The sequence below is a fragment of the Toxotes jaculatrix genome, chromosome 12, assembly GCF_017976425.1.
Source record: "Toxotes jaculatrix isolate fToxJac2 chromosome 12, fToxJac2.pri, whole genome shotgun sequence".
Lineage (NCBI taxonomy): Eukaryota > Metazoa > Chordata > Actinopteri > Toxotidae > Toxotes > Toxotes jaculatrix.
This window is the reverse complement of record NC_054405.1, coordinates 25457973-25480287: the sequence shown is the minus strand read 5'-3', so window position 1 is coordinate 25480287 and position 22315 is coordinate 25457973. Positions and strand designations below refer to the sequence as shown.

At 46.4% G+C, this 22315-nt stretch overlaps 2 protein-coding genes across 3 annotated transcripts in view; one reads left to right on the top strand and one right to left on the bottom strand.

Moving 5' to 3' along the window:
- Positions 1-82: 82 nt before the first annotated feature.
- On the top strand, positions 83-16963 carry rars1 (arginyl-tRNA synthetase 1). The gene is made up of 15 exons (XM_041052305.1): positions 83-230; positions 1225-1359; positions 1550-1738; positions 2375-2483; positions 2744-2844; positions 3093-3214; positions 3760-3880; positions 4615-4744; positions 4869-4973; positions 5555-5733; positions 6759-6868; positions 9484-9589; positions 13245-13417; positions 14501-14748; positions 16558-16963. The coding sequence occupies exons 1-15, from the start codon at positions 186-188 to the stop codon at positions 16665-16667; spliced, it is 1983 nt and encodes a 660-aa protein (XP_040908239.1). The 5' UTR covers positions 83-185; the 3' UTR covers positions 16668-16963.
- A 3297-nt stretch (positions 16964-20260) lies between these two features.
- si:dkeyp-23e4.3 (rho GTPase-activating protein 7) overlaps positions 20261-22315 on the bottom strand; it is a 79258-nt gene continuing 77203 nt past the window's right edge. For both annotated transcript variants that reach the window (XM_041051406.1, XM_041051405.1), the window contains exon 17: positions 20261-21908. In XM_041051406.1, the coding sequence (XP_040907340.1) occupies positions 21800-21908 (109 nt within the window). In that variant the 3' untranslated portion in view covers positions 20261-21799. The remainder of the gene's footprint in view (positions 21909-22315) is intronic.

Sequence of the window (22315 nt, the reverse complement as noted above, 5' to 3'; positions counted from 1 at the left end):
AGGTGGCGGTGTGCAGCTCTTATGGTGGTTGACGAGCTGCCGGTGAACACAGAGAAGAAGACGGATCCCGGAACCGGAACAACACTTGAAAGTTGTAAACTTCTTCCTCCTCTCGCAGTTTGTTTCGTCAGCCACGAGATTTCACGTCCAGCCGCTGGAGAGCTTCTGTCCGGTGTTTGAGAAAGATGGGAGACCCTCTGACCGACTACACAGCCCGACTGCAACAGCAGGTAACCGGCCGGCTCGCGGGAGGGGTAGCTAACATTAGCTAACATTAGCTAGCAGGCTAACCATGAGTGCGAGGCACCGGTGACCGTAAGAGAGCGACACACCGGCGTTCGGAAGCCAAATTAGCGCCAAACTCCATTTAACAAACTTTCAATTTAAAGCACTTTCCTCTATGACCACAAAAAGCTACTCCGCCAAACAAAATAAGGAATGTCTTTCGTGTAGCGTATCACCACTCTCAAATTCGGCTAACGTACATTAAACCAAACATCGCTCGTTGTAGAAAACTTTCAACGTTTGTATTTGGTTTTCCTGTTATTCGTTAGGCAAAACATCGTCAAACGTCCGACTGTGCGGCGAAACGCAGTTCAGTGACAGCGCATCGACGGGCAGACGATGTGGTTGTTTTTATTGTTTCTGTGCCGAACTTACCAGAAGACATTATTATTGTTTTTCCTTTGTGAAGTTGTAGTTACACGTAGTGCGACTCCTCTGACAGTCAACATATTAAACACTAAGTATGGAAGTAGTTTTAAATAAGAAGATATTTGGATGGAATCTTGTGGGATCTTGTACCAACATTAAACCATGTATCATACAGTCCATGTCAAAAATAATTCACAGGTGTGTGTTAGTGACACGACGAGCTACAGTGAGTGAGTTAAGAAAATCTTTTTTCAGTCATCACTTCTGTCTTCAAAGGACCAGATAAATAAATTGACACCAGTTTAATTTTCATGTAAATTCCTCCTTTTACTCACTTTGTAATTTGTTGTGTCGTGTACTGACAGTGAAATGACCGCTTTCGGTTTCATTTCGATTCACTCAGCCTAGTTTATGATTTAATTTATAATCAGATTTCCTCCTGGCAGATGACAGATTTGTAGTTTTTTCTTTGTTTGTTTTTTTTGGTCCTCTTTTCTGTATTATTTATATTAATTATATTAGTAAGTGTGGTCATCCCAAACAGGCCACTGAAATTTTTTTAAATTTTAGGAACAGGAGATCCGGAGTCTCTCTGCAGAGATCGAGAGTCTAAGGAACCCACAGAACCTGAGTCCATCTCCACGACTGGACGAGCTGCGGGAGGAAAACGCCAAACTGAAGTACCGCTTCAACATCCTGAAGAGGGTGAGTGATGCAGCAGGGGGGTAAAAAGAGGTCAGAGACATTTAGTACTTAAAGACGACTGAAGCTGTGTTGATGTTGTGTAGTGTGAACTTATTTCAAACCACTTCAAACACTAACAATAAAAAAACCACACAAAAATCTGTTTTCACCATGTTAGCGACGGTGAGCCTGATGTGTTGTGTGTCCTCAGAGTTTGCAGGAGGAGAGGACTCACTGCAGTAAATCCATGATGAACATCAACCTGCAGCTTCAGGAGATTTTCGGCGAGGCCATCCGGGCGTCCTGCCCCGAGCTGGACAACCCTCCGCTGGCCGTCACACCCAACCAGCAGGCCAAGTTCGGAGACTACCAGTGCAACAGCGCCATGGCCATGGCCCAGGTTAGTCTGCGCAGAATGACTTACACTGGGGTTAAATGAACATTTCAGTGAGTCTGCAGATCCTGAGATCGTTTAAATGTCTTTAATTAAATTTCAGACTACATACAGACTTTAAAAATGAAGGTTTCAAGTTTTTGAAAGAAACATTTGAATCCTGAGACTTTTCTGTCCAGTAATAAAACAGATCTGTGCTCAGGAAGTCCAGATTTTCATGAAGCTTTTAATCTTCATGGAGACTGAATGTGTCATTTTTAACACAATTAAAAAGTTTGAAAGTGAACTTGCTTGACGCTGCAGCTGCACTGATCATATTTAGAGGCTTTTCATTGTAACAGTGTAGCGTTTCATATTGTTCTGTGGCAGCAGTTCTGCTGAATCAGCACAACCACTGCAAGTTTAATCATCTGTGAAAATCCATTACAACAAATCTTAAAATTACACTGGTCAGAAGTTACAAAAGGCTCGTTCTCTCGCTGTTTGGAGGCTTTAGCTGCAGTGATGTAGTTGTTGTGCTGCCTGGCAGCTCAGGAAAAGTTTCTGTCTGCGAATGAAACGTGAGAAACCGGTTTGTTTTTTTGCGTCGGTTCATTGTTGTACATTTTAATCCAAACTGTCTCTGACGTCTTCGTGTTGCAGATGCTGAAGGCAAAAGGAATCAAAGTCAGCCCGAGGGAGATTGCAGAGAAGATCGTGCAGAACCTTCCAGGCAACGACCTCATCCAGAAAACGGAGATCGCAGGTCCAGGTACAGAGAATAAAAACCAAACCTGACGATTTGTTTTCATGGACGGGTCTCTGCTGAGACATTTGCCAGCCTCTTTCATGGACAAAATCAGATGCACCAGATATGAATATTAGAAAAGACAATAAATGTTAAGAAATGTTTGACATTGAAATTTAAAAGCTCAGAGAAATTGATTGATTGATGCATTAGTCCGTATCCTGTCTCCACTCTGCGCCGTGGTTCAGTCTCCTCGTCCCCTCTGATGTGTTTTGTATCCTCAGGTTTCATCAACATCCACCTGAAGAGGGTGTTTGTGTCCAAACTGCTGAGTAACCTGCTGATCAACGGGGTTCAGCCCCCAACCCTGGCCTCCAGGAAGAGGGTTTGTCACACTTCCAAAGTTCTGTTTGTTTATTTCAGACTTAACTTTAAGCTGTCAGATATTTTCTTGTGAAAAACTTTTTTACCTTTTTCACTTTAAGTCTTCAGAAGTTAGTAATTTTATGTTTGAGAATAAAAGCTTTTCCCACGTAAACCCAGCTGGTGAAACTCTCACAGGATTTTCATGATTGGCTGTTTCACTGGTATTTTCAGTACGTGTGTGTGTATCTGTTGTGTTTTGTTGCTCAGGTGGTTGTGGACTTCTCCTCTCCCAACATTGCCAAAGAGATGCACGTGGGTCACCTGCGCTCCACCATCATCGGGGACAGCATGTGTCGACTGTTCGAGTTTCTGGGCTACGACGTTGTCAGGTCAGGTTGTCAGGACCATGCTAACTGTTAGCATCAGTATTCCCATGATGGGCTATAACATGCTGACGTTTAGCATGTAACTTTCATCATTTTAACATGTGAGCTAACTGTTGCATTCAACTCAAGGCAGAGCCAAAGTTAGCATGCTAGCATGATCTCACAGCACATACGTGCAGTTAGCATTAGAAGGAATTCATGTTGGATGGTAGACAGTTAGAATTTTCAGATGCTATCATGCTAACTGTGTGCATGTTAACAGTTAGCCTGCAACACGTATCATGCATCTGTAATAGTATTACACATGCTACATATTAGCATTACATATGCTAATATATAGCATGTGTGGAGAACATGAACATCCACAGTTATTTTCATTGAAATGTGACCATTAGCTTTTGACTTGACACTGGTGTTAGAGAAATAATCAGGTGGTTGTGACTGAGGGACCATGAACCAGGTGTCAGGACAGTTTGGCCTGTGTTGGACAGACGAAGGGACTCTGTGGCGCTGTCTCAGTTTCTGACACTTCAGTTTAACGTTTGCAGGCTGAACCACGTGGGAGACTGGGGGACCCAGTTTGGGATGCTGATCGCCCACCTGCAGGATAAATTCCCGGACTACCTGACCGTCTCCCCGCCCATCGGTGACCTGCAGGCCTTCTACAAAGTCAGTTCATGCTCCATCTGTCTTTGTTTTCATCTGCTGCTCAGTGTTATTGTTAAGTTATTGTGCAGCACTTCCAGGCCTGTGATTGGTCGAACAGTTTACCTGTAAATAAGGAGCAGAGTAAAAACTGTGAAGAGCAGGTGACACGTGATCAGGTTTAATTAATGGAGGAAGCTGAAAAGCACGATCAGCATATTACACTATATTAAATTTACCTCCAGTCCATAAGTATTTGGCAGTTTGTTTCAGGCTCTGTGCTTCAGCACATTCAATTAGAAATAAAAAATGTAGATGGTACATTAAAGTACAGAGTCTCAGCTTTAATCTGAGTAGGTTTATATCAGTATAGAAAGAAGTGTGTGGGAGACACAGCCCATTTCACTCATAGTGCCCAAGTCTCAGTGTCAGTTCAGGCGCAGAGTAGCTCGTGTGGAGCTGATTGACAGCTGCTGTTGGGATTGAGGTGGAGTTACCTGTAAAGAGGTGAAGTAGACAGAGGAGCACAAGTCGTGTGGATGAGATGAAAATCATTTCCATGATTTTATGACTGAGCTGATTTTATAGCACAAACTCACACAACACCATCCGTCCTTTCTGCTGTCGCCTTCCCTCATTTCTCTCCACACCTCATTTACTTCTTACACCATCCACCCTGCTCTGTCTGTACTCTCATTTCTTTGTTTTCTCTGTTCCCCTCTCATTTCTCCTCCTCCTCCTCCTCCTCCCTTTGTCAGGAGTCGAAGAAGCGTTTCGACGAGGAGGAGGACTTTAAGAAACGAGCGTACCAGTGTGTCGTCAGACTGCAGAGCAAAGAACCGGACTTCATCAAAGCCTGGAACCTCATCTGTGACGTGTCCAGGAAAGGTAGACTGCCTGTGGATTAAAGGAATAATCCGCCCTAAAACACACAAAGTCACTGTCAGTTCGCTTTTATTTCAACGTCGCCTCATGTTTCTGGTGATTTGTCTTTTGTTTGCGTGTGTTTCAGAGTTCCAGAAAGTTTACGACTGCCTGGGCATCCAGATCATCGAGAGGGGAGAGTCTTACTACCAGGAGCTGATGACAGAGGTGGTGAAGGAGTTTGAGGAGAAAGGTCAGTGTGCAACAGGTCAAAGGTTACAGGGAGAAAACTTTAAAAACTTTAAAAAGTCCTGTTTTCATGACTCGTAGCAGTAAAACCTGAAAACTCGGACCTGTGTTCCTCTGAATATTTGATTATTTCGTCTCTGTATGATCTTTAACATGTGTCTTTGAGTATTAATATTATTAAAACAAACGTTCAATAGACTTGTCATTCTTTGATTCTGCAGTCTGCAGTTTCCTGATGCAGCCACTAGGGGGCAAAATAATCTCATAAATCTCCAGTCAAATCCAAACTGTCCCCTCCTGTTTTTTCTTTTCTTTTTTTGGGGGGTTGTGTAATTTCCTTTTTTACCCTCAATTTCCTCTTTTCCTGCATTTTCTTCATTCTCCATTTCACTCATTATCTCCTCTTTCTCTATTTCTCCTCCAATCATACCCATATTATTAGTCTCTCTTTTTCTCGTAACCATCATTTCATTTTTATTTCTCTCATCTCCACCCCCTCCATCCCTCTCTCCTCCACCTCCCCCCTCCCCTTCCCTTTCTACCTGCCTCATCCATCTTTTCCTCATCTTCATCTTCTTTCTTCAGGCCTGATACAGCTGGACGAGGGACGGAAGATCGTCTTCGCCCCGGGTCAGTCCATACCCCTCACCATCGTCAAATCAGACGGCGGCTACACCTATGACACGTCGGACCTCGCCGCCCTGCGCCAGCGGCTCTTCGACGAGAGGGCCGACATCATCATCTACGTCACGGACAGCGGACAGGTGGGTGCGGAGAGAGATGATAGGGAGACATGACAATGTTTACACATAAACAAAGACACCTGGGAGTCGAATGGTACAACAACAGTTAAAATTTAAATATCTAAAAAGATGCAGAGGCTCTGTTAGTTTCACAGCAGTTTCACTCCCAGTGGTCCTGAACTGTAACTTTACTGTTCTTTACCTCAAGAAGCAGAAAATCTGCTTTACAGGACACGAGGACAATAAATATAATTCAATAAGCACATGCAGATTTTTTTAAATTATCGTTTCATTAAACATTTTCTTTGGTCTGGTACGAGCACAGATGAATCGCTGTCTGGTTTCCTAGATAAATAAATATAAACATTACGTGAGCACTGTCCTTCGGTGGCTCCTACTCAAGTTGGAGGCTGAAAACTTTAAGAAGTCATCGTCTGTGTCTCAGACAGCAGGTTGGGCTTTAAAATGTTATGTGGGTTGTTATGAAGACAGACATCGTCCTCAGCAGGAGAGGAGGGAGGCAGCGAGGGGTGGGCTCGGTGTCTGCTCGCTCACTGAAACTAAAGCTGTCATCTGAGGAAACTTCATTTACAGAGAGCGGCAAATACGAGGCGGCCTGTCGGAGACGTTACCAAGGCGACCGTATCTTTAAACGTGTGGCAAAGTACAGAAAAAGCTGGATGACGTACGAGCAGCGTCCTCTGTCAGAGGTGTCAGAGTTTTCACTTATCCTCAGAGATACAGTCTCAGCTTCTGCTCAGTGGATCCACATAAACGTTCGTGGTTCCCAGAGGACGACTCCTTACCGTTCCTCTAGCACCGCCATGAGGTTGACGTTTGTAGTGTGAGTGAAAAATGACGCGACGTGCAGGAAGCTGTGTTTGTATGTTGCTGATGTGAATGTGTGTGAGCTCTGCAGCCGCTCAGGATTCACTGCTGTTCCCAGCAACATGCAGGAAGTCTGCTCGTAATCTGGACAACATGACATGGCATTTGTGTTATATGTCACTCAGTCTGTGTGTGTGTGTGTGTGCTTTGTCTTTCAGGCTACGCACTTCCAGGTGGTGTTTGCTGCGGCTCAGATGATTGGCTGGTACAATCCTCAGGTGACCCGAGTGGAGCACGCAGGCTTCGGCGTGGTGCTGGGGGAGGACAAGTGAGTGGAAAACACACAGAGAGTCGACTGTTTGCGACTCTTCGCTTTACATCCTGCACGAGTTTCCACTGAGCACCGACTAAAACTCAGCTGCTGGCAGACGATGTCGTTCTCAGAGTCTCTGAACCCCAAGAACATGGGGAACAGAATTACGAAACACAACTCTGCAACTACGTGAAATATTTCTCATCTTACATGTTCTGATTTTGAGCCCATTTTTTACGTTTGCAGAGTTTAACCTGTGGAGATCCTGAGGTTCAGCTGAGTTTGAAATCTCCTGCTTCCGTGTGTAAAAACGGCAGGTTTCGTTTTTTTTTTTACGAGGAGTTACACACTTTCTTGGACAGGTGCCGTTTTTCCTGGAGTCTTTAATTAGTGAGTAATCAGTGAGCTTTAGAGCTGCTGGTAAGTGTGTTTTTCAGCCCCTTCCTTCCTTCTTTATGCTGAGGGAAGCTGATTGTCTCCTGGCCGTGCTTCATATTCACACAACAAGAATCTTATTAATCTTTTCAAACTCTGAGCAGGAAAGTGAACGTGGATTTTTACCAGATGATCCCAAACTAAAGGACACTGAGTGCGTTAAAGCACCGAGTGTCGCGGCCACGTACAGACTAATAACAGTTTAACGCGTCTCCAAATCACCGTCATCAGAGCAGCAGCAAAGACGAGCAGCTGAGACTCCACCAGCACCGCGCTGCAATCATCCCGGCGTCCTTCACTGTGTCTTTATTACCTCTGCTTCATGTTTTTACTACATTTACTATCAAACATAAAAACAGAATTTTACTACGCGACTGCATTGACAAATAAAAAGATAGAAAAATATGCAGCTGCTGCTCCACAAACGGCCGAGTCGCTGTCTGAACGACCAGCGCAGTTACACGGCAACACAGAGCTGTTATTACTCAGCATGCGAGCAGAGGAAGGGGACAGAAAGCCGGAGGTGGACGGCAGTAATTAAAAGTTGGGCAACAGCATCAGATCAAGTTTGAGAAATGGTTTCAGTGTGAGCACACGGTACGTTCTGACCGATGAGCTCTGAGGAAGCTGAGCACGGCCGACTTTAGTTTGTGTCCAAAGCGGTGTCGTTTTGATGTGAATGTGCGGGACGCTGTCCGGAGACATGTCTCTGCCCCCTGTGTTTGAATCGGCACGCTCCTCGTGACCAGACACAGACCTACAGGGACATACATTCGTCAGGTGTGTGAGGGGGAGGAGCTTCTCAGCCTGAGGGTGTGGTTCAGAAACACATGTCAGGGACAGAGACGTGTATGCAGGACAGCCCTGTTTGTCCAAACAGATCACAGATAATAGAATTGTCCTTGGCCTCGGTTCAGTCGTCATCATCATCATCTTCTTCTTGACCTCCTCCATTTCTTCATCCTCCCTCTCTTCCTCCCTCCTCTTGTGGCCTCCCCATCATCTCCCCTTTTCTTATCTTCTTCTGTTCCTCCTCACTCTTCTGCTTTGTTCCCTAACCAATCCTGTTCTTCTCCTTCTTGCCCTTCCTCTTTCTCCTCCTCCTCCTCCTCCTCCTTCACCCTTTCTCTTTACATCCTCCTCCTCCTTTCTCCTTCCCCTTCTTCTTAACTTTCTACTCAGTCTCCTCCTGTTTTTCCTTTTAATCTTCCTCCTCCCTCTTCTCCTCCTCCTTCTCCTCCTTCTCCTCCTTCTCATTCTTCTCATTTTCCCCGTTCCTGCTCTTCATCCTCCTTTTCATTCTCCTTAGATTCCTTCTCCTGCTCCTCCTCCACTTTTCCTCCTCCTCCTCCTTCACCTTCTCCTCCTCCTCCTTTATTCTTTTCATATTGTTTGTCCTTTCTCCTGTAGTTTGTGTAGACGACACATCTTCTCCTGTGCATTATTTATTTCCTCTTACAGTGAGCAGTGATTACTGAGTGGCTGAAAGGTGAACAGGCTCTATAATTTGAACACTATCTGTCACGCTGTTGTTTTTTCTTAATCAATCGTCCAGAGAAGAAGAGCCGAGTCCGGGCGGGGGGCGGTGGGGGGTTGGCGGGGGGCGTGGGGTTGAGGTTACACGACGCAGAGGCCATAACTAAGTGCTGCTCAACGCCGCACAGTAACCTGAGGGGGCGTAAATTGGCCCCACAATGTCTGTACTACTCCAAACTCCATTAGAAATTTATCACGCTGTTTTCATAATCGCTCAACCAGACAATAAGAGCTTAACGCAGCCACGGGGGGGCAGGGGAGGGGGGGGGGTGCTGTTATAGCTGCAAGTAAACAGGGGAGAAAGGGGGGGTTATTAAATTTGTGGCTCATGTTCTGCTTGTAATGCTCATCTGATTTGCTTGATTGTACAAAATGTATCGCCCCGAGGAAACGGCAAGCAGAAATAATCTAATAGTTTGTTGTCATGATAATTGTTGTCGACAGAAAGTCAAACCTGCTGAAAAGTTGTGTTCGGGGACGTCGGGACGTCTGATCTCTTTCAGGCCGACAGGCTCGGCACAAAAACTCTCGCCGCCTTGTCGCATAATCGTTTCTTTTGTTTCCCGGCTTGTATGTGTTTGGGATTTCTGTGGTTTCTTGGCTCGTGGGGTTCACCGACAAACACCTCCTCACACTGAGCTCTCGTCTGTCTTTCTCAGGAAGAAGTTTAAGACCCGGTCTGGAGACACAGTGAGGCTGATGGACCTGCTGGAGGAGGGACTGAAGAGGTCTATGGACAAACTGAAAGAAAAGGAGAGAGACAAGGTGAGGAAGGTTCATTTCTGTGGAAACGACGGCTGCAGAGAGGCCAGCTCTCCTCCTGTCACTTCCTGTCTCTGAAATATAACATGATGGGAACATTTAGGAAGACAAGGTGAATGTGGGAGGACAGAACTGGACGTGGTCAAAGCAAAATCTAGACCAGAGCAGACCAGACGAGTAGAAATCGCTGTTTAAAGGGTCAGTTCAGCAAAATACAAACCACATGTTCTCAGTCTGAAACACACGAGTGTCGGGACAAAGACTCGGATCAGATGTTAGAAGACGGAACAGACACAGTGGACGGTCTGTCAGAGCAGCACTCGGTCCAGAGCCAAATATGTTGACAACATATTGGATAAATTGCTTTTAGGTTTTGCACAGACATTCATGTTCCTCAGAGGATGAATCCTACAGACTTCTGTGATCCACTGACTTTTTTAAAGACAACAGAAGGTTCTGCACAGTTTTTCAGGCTCACACAGTCGGAGTAGGGGTGAATAAAGCGTGAGCTTTGGTGTCTGTTGTTGCCCGTTGTTGCCCGTTGTTGTCTGTTGTTGCTTGTTGTTGCTTGTTGTTGCTTGTTGTTGCCTGTTGTTGTCTGTTGTTGCCCGTTGTTGTCTGTTGTTGCTTGTTGTTGCTTGTTGTTGCCCGTTGTTGTCTGTTGTTGCTTGTTGTTGCTTGTTGTTGCTTGTTGTTGCCTGTTGTTGTCTGTTGTTGCCCGTTGTTGCCTGTTGCCCGTTGTTGCCTGTTGGCCTCAGACCCTCTGATTTAAATTGGGGAATTTTTTTTTTCAGAATTTCTTTTTGGAGAAGGAAAAGTTGTTTGAGGGCAAAACAACAGAGGAATGCAGAAGACAAACAGCAGCAGAACCTCGGGGGTTGTGCTGCTTTGTATTTAGTTTTTAATGCTTTACGCTGAATACTTTAAATCCTCGTGAAAGCTTTCCGAGGTGTTTTCATGTGTATTTATTTCTGTGTCCAGCTGCTGCTGTTTCATATTTAATCATCTGTGGGAAGTCTGCTTCATTTCTCTAATGTCTCCTCAGACCAGCTGCAGGAGCCGTCCTCGGTTACAGCCTGCTGGAATCCGTTTTGGCAGAATACTGCGGAATATTTTATCTTGTATTAGAATCATTTTCTATCAATATTTCGTGTCAAATGTTTAATCTTTGATAAGCAGCCGTTTAGTTCAGTGAGCAGCTCATTATTTCTGCGTTGGGCTGAGCCGTGGATTCACCCTGACGAGGCGTACGTTACAGTAATGACCGCCTCTGCCTACAGTCGCCGTTAATTCTTCTCGCCCTCATCCTGCACGACTGAGCCGAACTCCGGATCTTTCTGATCACGTCCAGAGACGAACTGGACTGAAAGAGGAAACGACACCACCAGACGCTTTTCTCTTCATCTGCCGAGCTCTGGGGACGGCCCACTTTTACCCTCCTTCCTGTCTTCCGTCTTTTCATCCTGCTCCTCTTCTCTTCCTGTGTCTTATGTGGACTCCTCGTGTCTGCAGCCACTCTGATGCTTTTCTGTCTGTTTTTGATGTTTTTGTTTTTATACTGAAACTTGTCTGTTTCAGTCCCAGAGGAAAAACCGTTTTAGAACCATACTTTTCAGACTGATCATCAGCTGATTGTCCAGGAACTGTGCGACCTTTAGGATCTGAAAGACAAAAACATTGAAGCTTTGTCACAATGTTTTTGGGACAGAATCCAGCCTATCAGGCCCTGGGCTCATGGGAAACGGTGTTTGTTAAAGGCTGTTTAAACCTAAACATTAAATAAACAGTCCATGATAGTTTAGTTTGTAAAGTTGAGCGTGTGTAGGCTGATGGGAATAGGACCAAATTTCATCCGAAGGTGTTCACATATTTTCGTCAGGACCGAGGACAGAAGTAGTGGACTGACAAACCATCATCATCGTCCCCAGAAGATGAAGAGCGGTTTAAAAAAAAAAAAGCCCTGCAAACGTTTGAACGCTTCACTGAATCCAATTCTTTATTTCAGGAATTGAAAGTTTTGCTGCTGAAGCCTTGGAGCTGAAATTCCTTTGAGCCTGAGCTTATTTGTTTTTCCTGACATTTAGCTCATGAACTCATCTTTCACACACGTTTGGTCGTGTGCGTGTGCGTGTGCGTCCTCTGTCGCTTCTCGTCACCCAGGAAAGCTTTGATGGGTCGCGATCCTCCTGCTACAACACAAGCTCTCCATCACCGGTTCATGTGCAGCTCTGCTGGACCTCGTTAAAATGGGAAGTGTTATTTCTCACCTCCTGACCTCAGATTGTTCCGACTCTTCTCCAGATTCAACCCAGAGAAAGTCTGTTTACAAGCCCTGTCCTCCGTCCCAGGGCTATCATTAGCCGCTGCTTTCCCTCCTCTTCGCACAGCAAAGCTCTGACTTCTCTGTTAATTTGACTGTGTGTGTCTGCGCCCTGTGATGTTCAGGTGTTGGCGGGGGGATGAAAATGAGCCTGACCTGGTTGAGTATTATGTGGAGCACTTGGAGCAGTGTCTGATTGTTGAAGTCGGTGACTTCCAGTTGAACTGCAGTGATTTTAATGCTGAGAAGGTTGTGGGGGAACCGGTGCCAGCACGGTTTCCCCCGCAGGCCCTTCTGGCCTGGCACTTTGCTCTCTGTCTGGGTCGGTGCCCACGTCTACCATCTGCTAACCCTGCCTCATTAAAACAAGCCCCAGCCCTGGCCTCCATGATCCTCAGTCTGCACCGCTGCTGCTGCTGCTGCTGCTGCTGCTGCGGCGGCGAAGATTTGTTTCCTCCGGTTGTGTTGTTGAAAACTCGGTTGTGTTCCTCTGGTTTCTGCTCTTCAGTCTGTCATACATGTCATTTCTTTGGGATCTTTACTGTTATATCCTGTTATGTTCTGTCCTTTCCTGCCTCGTCCTCTTGTTTCGTGTCCTGCTGTGTCACGGTGCGTCCTGACCCCTTAGATCTGGACCTTGTGTGTCTCTTTCGGTCTGTCCTGTCCTGCTGTGGCTCCTCACTGGCGCCATAACAAGAGCAGCAATGATTTGGCGATCGATCACTTAGTTAATCAGCAGACGCTTTTCTCTTTATATTTGAGAAATAACAATAAATTTGGCGACGGACGAATCTCGATTCTCCTTCTAGAAACAAATGTTGGTTTTGGGCTTTTCATGGGATTTTCTGACAGTAAGAATGTTGTCTGGTTCTGTAGTTTAACTTCATGTCCTTTTTCCTGTCGTGTCTTTTACTGTGCAGTTTATTCCACGTCCTGCTGTGACCTGTCCTTTACTTCCACTCATGTTGTGTCCTGTCATGTCACATCAGTGCTTCAGTGTTTTTTTTCCTTCCCTATCATTAAATCGTGTGTGATCCCGCTCTCACTCTGTTCCGTCCCTGTGGTTTCCTCCCGTCACATACAGCTTCAGGGGGAAGCTTTGACTTAATAAATCACTTTAATCTGCTGAGATTAGAAAATTTCATTCATTATTTGGATTAAATTCAACTCGCTGGTTTTACTGATAGAAGCATGAGGTGAATTATTGCCTGCAGTAATTACAAACTAAGAGAAGCCGCAGTTATCAACATTTTAATGCCTTAAAGAGTTTTGGAGGGGAACAGTGACGGGAAAGATGAACTCGTGTATTTAGTTTGTCTCGCCTGTGTGTGTGTGCAGGTCCTGACTCCAGACGAGCTGATTAAAGCGCAGAGGTCCGTTGCCTTTGGCTGCATTAAATACGCAGATCTGTCCCACAACCGCATCAACGACTACGTCTTCTCGTTTGACAAGATGCTGGATGACCGGGGCAACACGGCGGCGTACCTCCTCTACGCCTTCACCCGCATCAGGTGAGGACTCACTGTTCAGCATCACGCCTGACACGTGAACGCGAGCTAAAGCCTGTCAGCCAAAAACACATCATCGGAACCTGCAGGAGCTGAGACGGGCAGCCTGGATGCTGGTCTGCTGCCAGCGAAGGGTGAAGAGCATCAGAGAGATCAGCTGCTGTTGGATGGATCACCGGTCATGGTCCCCAGAGGATTATTTTTACAGAGCCTTTGACTTTTCATTCAGCCACTGATGAATCAGGGGTTGTAGCATTTATCAAAGGATCCTCTGTCAGCCTCAGCTCCACTGTTAAAGCAGCATGCTAAAGTATATGTTATAGTCTTCACCTTGGTGCATGTGAACACGGTGGTTAGCACGGTAATCAGACCCCAGCTGGGCGGCGAGATCCACGACTCGCTTCGGGGACACGTAAAGTTTATTGAAAGTTAAATTGAGTCGCTCCGACACATTCCTCCCTCGTCAGTGTCGTCCTCTCCGCTCTGCCCCGTCGGAGCACCTCCCACCAGCACCCGCACACTTTCATTACCCGTATCAGATCAGCCTCGCCGGCCCCTGTGGGAGCCTGTGGCGAGGGATTAGTCTTTGGGGTATTTTCAGTCAGCGAGACCCAATTTCTCCTCACCCCTTATCCCCTCTATCGAGTGAGCGTCTCCTGGCTGCAGAGTGCTGTGATGATTCCCTTCCTCTCCAGCTTCCCTGGAGGTGTCAGACGTGGGGTGGCAGAGCTCCTGGGAAAGATTGATCTTCTCGATTTTCAGCAGGGGGAGTGGGAGCAGTGTTTGTGAATTCAGTCCCACACCACCACCCCTGACTACAAGAAAACAGAAACACAGATGGGAGGGGTTCAACTTGTTGCATCTGATTAATTATTTGGGAAAATCGTCCGTGCTTTATTTTACAGTTTCATTATTTCCTGATAATTTTTCTAAAAATCTACATAATGAGAAAGAACTGTAGAGAAACTAAAGCTGAGTTTCTAAAAACAGGTTTTACACTTTAGTTTGTTGTGTTTTGGTTTAAAGTTGTTTTCAGGAACGTAAACATGTGACGTCCACGCTGATGGTGTTACTGGTTTCCTGTAGGTCCATAGCTCGTCTGGCTAACATCGACGAGGCCACGCTGAGGAGGGCCGCAGAGACCTCAGAGGTCGTCCTGGACCACGAGAAGGAGTGGAAGCTGGGGAAGTGCATCCTGCGCTTCCCTGAGATCCTGCAGAAGATCCTGGACGACCTGCTGCTCCACACGCTCTGCGACTACCTGTACGAGCTCGCCACCACCTTCACCGAGTTCTACGACAGCTGCTACTGCGTAGAGAAGGACAGACAGACAGGTACGCCACGTGGACAGGTCAGAGGTCAGGGTCAGCTCTTGCGACGAAAGAGACGAAAACATCAGATTTCCACCTGTTTTCCCACCATTTCATAAAACACACAAAAGAAGAGATGGTCTGTGGTTCGTATGGCGTGCTGTGGGGTGGAGGGGGTTTCTGTTGGACCTTCCCACAAACAGTTCTGATGCAGCACACTGCCCCCCCACCCCCTGAGCTCCACCAGCTGTTTATCTCAATGCTTCCAACCCTGCTTTCATTCACACATCAGTGGATGAAAACCTGCATTAATTCACTGTGTGTGTGTGTGTGTGTGTGTGTGTGTGTGTGTGTGTGTGTGTGTGTGTGTGTGTGTGTGTGTGTGTGTGTGTGTGTGTGTGTGTGTGTGTGTGTGTGTGTGTGTGTGGGGAGTTCACACACCCTTCATCTCTGCACACACCCTGCTGATCTGTGACACAGAGCTCCACACACTCTGTTATAAACAGTGATTTTCTCTGCAGTGATGGAGAGGAAGCAGCTGCGCTTGGTGCGAGAAAGTAGTTAAACAGTCGACAACAAGGTGAAGGATTATCTGCTGCGTTTCGAGAGATGTTGCTCGTCACTTTTGCAAATCATGTTTTTGTTTCCGCTGCAAAACAAACGGCTTTGAACGACGTCAAGGTCAAAAGTGCAGAAAGAAAAGGAGCGAGCAGAATTCCCTCAGCGCCGGTTAACAGGAAGTCTGAGTGTGCGAGGGTTCTCACTGAACGCTGCCTGAGAGCCGTTCGCCCTCCACTTGTTACTGTGAGCGTTTTATCCCCGCGGTGCACTGGAGTGCTAGCACTTCAGGCTTAGAGCTGTTTAATTATGCTAATGCTCAGTTAGCGCTGCAGCAGTAACCCCAGCTGGAGGTTATTATTTTATGTCATTTTTAGAAAGTATACAGTTCAGACTGATGGAGAGTGTGTGTGTGTGTGTGTGTGCGTGTATGTGTGTGTGTGTGAGAGCAGAGACGGATTCAGAGCCACACAATAAATCAGACGGTGCAGAAGCAGCATGTGCACGAAATTATCAACATGACAAAATATCCCAGAGACGTCCAACAGTCCTTCTGTCTTCCTCACCCGCCAAATTCACACCACGTGGCCAAAACCCTGCGTCCACATACTTTTGGCCACTTGTGGTTTGTGCTGGTTTTAACGCTGTAAAAAGTTTGATGCGTTCGATGAAGTCAGGACCGTATCAGTCCTGTGAACTCGGCCTCAAACTGAAGATGAAGATGAAAAAAAAAATCTAATTTTAATTAAATGAATTTTTTTTTTTTCTGTATCCGGTAATTAACAGGCAGAAAACCTCAGGCAAGGTCGTGCTGTTCCATCGTAGCTGTGCTGTAAATATTTATTTATATAGCATCAGATCATTACAGAAAGTGTCTCAGGGCATTTTCCATACTCTTTATGATATTACTTACAGAGAACGAACATTTCCCATGAGCACGCACGAGCTCTCAGCATCTGTGGAGAGAGAAAAACGTATAACATACAGGAAGAATCTCAAATCTGGCTTCGACCAGCTGAGAAACACTGGGCTCGCTCTGGGTGGAACAGGTGGAACAGTGGCGTTACAGAGCGGTTCCTCTGTTTAAAAATGAGAAACCTGCCGAGTTTTGAACTTTTCTTTTTACAAAAATGAAAAAATCTAACAGAAATCAAATCACGTGACCAGAGAACATTCTTCCACCCTGAACCGAAAATCAAACCAGTTTTTAGAACGCTGGCTCGGGTTCTGAAGAAATAAAAGAATTTAACATCTTTTCTCTGTTTCTGTGACCAGGTGAGGTGATAAAGGTGAACATGTGGAGGATGCTGCTCTGTGAAGCCACGGCCGCCATCATGGCTAAAGGCTTTGAAATCCTGGGCATCAACCCCGTCCAGAGGATGTGATGTCACAGGGACACCCTCCCCCCCCCCCCCCCCCCCCCCGCCCCCAAAATCCCCCCGCTCCCCCTCCTGCTCCCCCCCCACCTCCATCTTTGTCCCTCTGCATCCGAGTTCGCCAGGATCCAGGACGCAGGACAAGAGTCCGTCTCGCTCAGGACGCAGTGGACACTCACCGGACTTTAATGGTTATTTTCCACAGAAAGTGAAACAAAGATCAGAGGAAAAGGAGCATGAGACTCAGTTCATCAGTTCACATGTGAAGGATCTTTTTTTTATTAAAGAACCAGTGTGAAACCAAACCTCTCAGGCTGCTGTCCATGTTTTCAGAGTGTGGATTTCTCAGTTTAAAGCCAGAGTTCGTATCATGAGTCCTTTAACCCCCCCCCCCCACACACACCCACACACACACACACACACACCCACACACACACACTCTGACGTACAGAGAGTTGCCTTTGACTTGAGCAGCTCTTCAGATGATGACAGTTAAAGTCTTTCTTCTGTGACTCGTGTGAGTAAACAATCTTTGTAAAAACTCAAAGTGCAAAGCAAACAAACCCATCTGATGAAGTTAATTATACATCACACACACACACACACACTCTTTGAGGCAGCCTGTAATTCTTCAGTCTGACTTCACTCACCACACTGTTGTGCACAATGTTGTAGGAAAACACCACAGGTCACACAGCAGTTGTTAGGTGTGTATGTGCTGAGGTGTGTGTGTGTGTGTTTGACCCACGTATGGAACATCTACACTCCTTTCTCAACATCTCGTACGTCTCAGGACTTCCTGGCTGATCTTGGTCCGTTTCTCAGCAGCTCTGTGAAAGATTCAGTGTTTTGCTTTGAGCCGTTCGAGCTGCTGTTGAAGGACACAGGTAAAGGTGTTGTGACAGACGCCCCAGGAGGAGAAAACCTGCCACGCTGCTTCAGCTCCACCTGCAGAAGCAATAACGTTTCCTGCCTCATGGGGACGGACGGATCTCATCATCACCTGCTGGTTTCAGGTGATATTTACTCCCTGTCCCTCGTGTCTGGTGGATTAGAGTCAGGATGGTGACGGGGACTTTGGCTGGATGGAGGTTTGAGGGGTTTGGAGAAAATGAGGAGCGGCGTCCTCCCTGCTGAGGACCGAGGAAGACAGCTCTGAATTTTGGGGACGTCCTGGTGGTGCAGCTGGGAGCTGGGTGAGTGTGGATCTTTACTCATGTTCTGTTTACATCCTGCTGCTCTGCTCTGTCTGATCACATCACACAAATATATACACATTAACTGTCTGCAAACTTTTACTTGACTTTTCTATTTATTAGTAAATATGAATCTATTTATTTCTACTTTTACTCTGTATTTAAATGACAGCTGTAGTTGTTTACTTTTATTGTAATTTTATATTGGACAGGTGTAGGGCTGATAAAACGTCTGACCCTCTCCCTCCTTCCATCTGTTTGTTCTTTCAGTTTGTTTTCTGTTAGTTTTTCCTTCTGTTCCTGAAAACAGCTAAATTTTCCAAACTGAAGAAAAATGTTTTAACACAGCAGTGAAACTTTTATTTATTTGCTCCTTTTCCGTTTTCGTGCTTTTTAATTTAGGTTGCACTGATCGACTTTGGCCACCAGGTGGCAGCAGACTGACTCACTGACTCTGTTGTCACAGCTAAACATGAGCATCCAGCTTCTCATCCAGCGGATGAAGAACCGCGATGGTGGTGTCTGCGTTCAGCTGATGAGTGTAAGTCCAGTGTTTATTCTTTTTGCTCTGGTTTCATCTCCACCAACCTCTGAGATACATGTCTGAGTCTTTAGCTGCTAAAAGCTTCACTTTGTTCACCAGCTGCTCTCAGACTGTGTCAGTTCATTACCTTTGTTTCTGTATCTGTACAAACCTTCACATCAGAGTGTCTGGATCGAACCTGCGATCTCTGGGCTACAGATCTTTAGATGACCATGTGGTTTGACCAAGGGAGGACTTGTAGGTTTCAGCAGTGAGAATCACTTCCCTGTTCAAAAAGCTGTAGTTCCTCAGCAGCCGCTGGGGGCTGGCTCCAGAAGTGAACAATTCTCCCCATGTTAAAATAGCCAACTTTACAGCCTAAAAAAACATATTTACAGCCTGGTACATTTTTTGTTTTTGGTCTCTATTGATAGTTTCTACCTCCGTGAACACTGTGGTGGGTGCTGAATTTTTTTGTATCACAACCGTTTTAGGGTTATTTAGGCTCTTACATAGATTAGGGCGTGGTTACGTTGAGTGACAGCTCCATAGACAAGGCACTGGCAGTTAGCTCTTTGCTAAAGCATCGGCTGGGCTAGGCGGCTACATCCAGAGGCCTCTGGCTACCTCCAGCGGTTGCCAGGGGCTGCAGTGTCCGTGTTTGTTTGCCAATGTTCGGATAGGTTTCTGTGACAGTATGGCTTGTTGTAGTGTAGACTGTACTAACCGACCATCGAAGGAGTCTGTGTTGCAGTTTTGTCGTTAAGTAAATTTCTCACTATTTTACCTGGATGTTTGCGCTAATTAGCATGTATTAGCATATTTTGCCGCTGGCTCATGACTTAATTGCCGATTTCTGGTCGCTGCTGATACAGATAGAGGACCGGAGCAGCTAATGTTAGGAACGCTGTTGCGGTGTGTTCCGTGTTCTCAGAGTCCGTTTATTGCGAGAATACTAGGCTACAATTTTATTTCGTCTCATTTTTCTGTTTAAAAAGTCCGACATTGCATGGACAGAGCAGCTCCGTCAGTCAGCGGCTGCTGTTGTTAATGTGCTGCTGTAACTGTAAGTGGATAGTGGATGGAGGCAGTGGTGAAAGCCAGTAAATATTAAACATTGCTCCGAGCTAAGTGGGCGGGTTCTCGTCCGGCTGACCCGTAGAGTAACCGCCTCTCTGCCAAATATGGAAAGTACACTCCCACTAAAATCCAAGATGGCGCAGCTCAAATGCCCATGACTCCCCGAAACCAATGGGTGACGTCACGGGTGCTACGTCCACGCCGTATACAGTCTGTGGTGTTTGACTTTAACTTTTGACCTCGAGTTCATCCCAGGTTCAGATCGAGGTGTTTTAGCGCCATATGGAAGGAACAGACTCGTACAGAAATTAGAGCTGCCTGCAGGCACTTTGGTGCTTCTGTTATTTGTAATTTGCATAAATTATTCCTCTTCCTTAAAATCCTGTTTAGACCGGGGCACGGTGTCCTCACCACAAGAAGTATTTCTACCTCACATTTAGCTGCTCGGCATCTGCCTCTCGCTCTGAGAGCCTCTGCCCGAGTGTTTTATCAGCGATTTAACGATCTGATCTCAGAGATGAATCAATAAGATATGTAAATCAGCTGCATGCAAATCAGACACGAGTGGGTGCTATGAGCGCGAGAGAAGGAGAAAGAGGTGAGAGTCTGCGGCGCGATCACGCTGCCAGGCGCATTAATCTCTCGCGCTTCAGTGGCACAGTGTGGCGCCTCATCTTCACACTGGCTGCCGCTTCCCCCGCCTCCCTCCGAAATTACAGTCAGTAATCTGTTTGGCACCGAGACGAGGCGCAGAGTGAAGAGGAAAAAACTCCCCCCAAAAAACAACAGGAAACAGGTTGAGAGAGAAATAAACATTTTAATTAGGTGTTTGGCTCTGATAAATTTAGATTTCACACACACACACACACAAACACGATAAGATTTTCTGAAAGCTCCAAATTAAATAAACATTCTGGATATAAGAAATTTGTATTTCGATATTCGTTAAGTTAAATAATCTGAAGGATTAAACTGACGTATGAACATCGAGGTGCACACCTGCCCTACTTCACAACCACACTCCGAAATATGTAGGACAAGCTGACTTTGAAAGTGAAGCGACACTCAAGTGCCACATGAAACACGACTGTACAAGCTCAGAGGCTCATGGACATCACAAAGAATAAATACACATGTTCAGAAATTCAGGGAGTTGTCTGGTTGGATATCTGTCACAGTGTCCCCCGCCACGTGGCGAGGCCTCCGTCGATTCACAACTTTGTCGCGCTTCAAAGTCACGCAACTGCGTCGTCGTCCCGTGGAGAGGTAGATATCGCTTGTCTTTGAACTGTGGCACACGCGTGTCCCGTTACAGTCACTCAAATGGGACAAAAAGCCTGCGCACAGCGGCCTGCGGCGGCGTGCTAATTCCTCGTCACAGCTGGATCCAGCTGCTCTGAGCCGCGTTTCCTCTGCTTTGGAGAGGAAAATGTCTCTGTGGGATTTTCGTGTCACCTCAGGTTCAGTTCGGTTCATCGGGCTTTGCTACTGGATAATTATCTCTCATCACAGCTGCAGGTGAAGAAGCCGTCCCTCGTGTCAGTTTGCTGTTTGTTTGTGAGCTTTTTTTTTGTCAGCACAGCATCAGACAACTTCCTGTCAGAGTGGCTGCAGCGTTCAGGATTTCAGACCCACTGTGTCTCACTTCTCTCTGTCACACTGCTTTGTTCCTGCCTTTTCACCATCCTCCCTCTCTCCCTCCCTCTTTTTTCTCCTCCTCTTCCCACTGAAGCCGAACGTCTGTCGGCTAAAAGTCTGTTTCCTGATGTTTTCTGTCCTCATTTCCTGTGCTCGTCCAGGCAGCTGCCATGTGTTTCCCCTGCCTCTTTCTCTTCCTACAGGAAAGAGTTTTTCTCTTCATCTCAACCTTTTTCCTCAAAGTCAGGAGTCACATCAGGCCTCGGCTTTTCGCCCCCGAATCAAACGCTCTTTGTCAGAACTCGCCGTCGTTTGCATTTTTCTGTGAACTTGAGTGTGAAGCGTAGCAGTCGCAGCGGGGAGTTCAGGGGCGCTGCTGGGAATCTGCAAGGTCGCTGACAAAAAAGCAAACACACACAGAAACTCCGACAGAAGCCAAAGAGAAGCAAATGGTTGGGGAAACCCTCAGAGGTCACCTTCCCTGCTCGCTGTGCTCTGAGCCTCACTTTCACTTTTCAAACTTAGATGAAGTCCAGTGAACACGAGGCTGTGGTTCTGCTGTGAGGTGGGACGTGATGCAGTTTAAGTGGACTGGACGGGGGGCAGGCGGGGGGGGGGGGGGGGGGGGGGGGGGGGTTACCCCACGTTAGTGCAAAATCTGTAAATCATCCCTCATCGTCCTCATCGTCTGCTCCTGCACTGACTCATATCTTGGTCTCCTTGTAGTCCACTCTGACAGAGTCCCGGACAGCCAGGAGACCCGAGGCCAGAAGAGGTCCACTCACTTTGCTGTGCCACTCCTGAGACCGACCCCTGGACGACAGAGACACAGAGACAAAGGACAAGGTCAGAAAAAAAAACACATTTACACAGAGAAATAACTTAAAGCTCATTTCCACAAACTTTACATGATGAGACATGAAGCACATTCTTTCCTCTGTCCACTGTCCTCTGTCCTTCTCTGTCTGTGGAGGACGCCGTTTTCTCAACAGTAATTGTATCCTAATGTCTCAATAAGAGGACGGATAAAGGCTGTTTGGGACAAAATTAAATTTGTCTTCATGTCTCAGTCATGAATAAACACAGGTCCCGTTTTTCTGTGCTGCAGCAGTGGAGGACGAGGAGCAGTTCAAATTCTGTCCTGTGATACGTCTTCGACTGCTGCTGCTTCAGAGACGTCAGACAGAGCTGCTTACTGGTCTTGGACTGGTCTTTGTGTC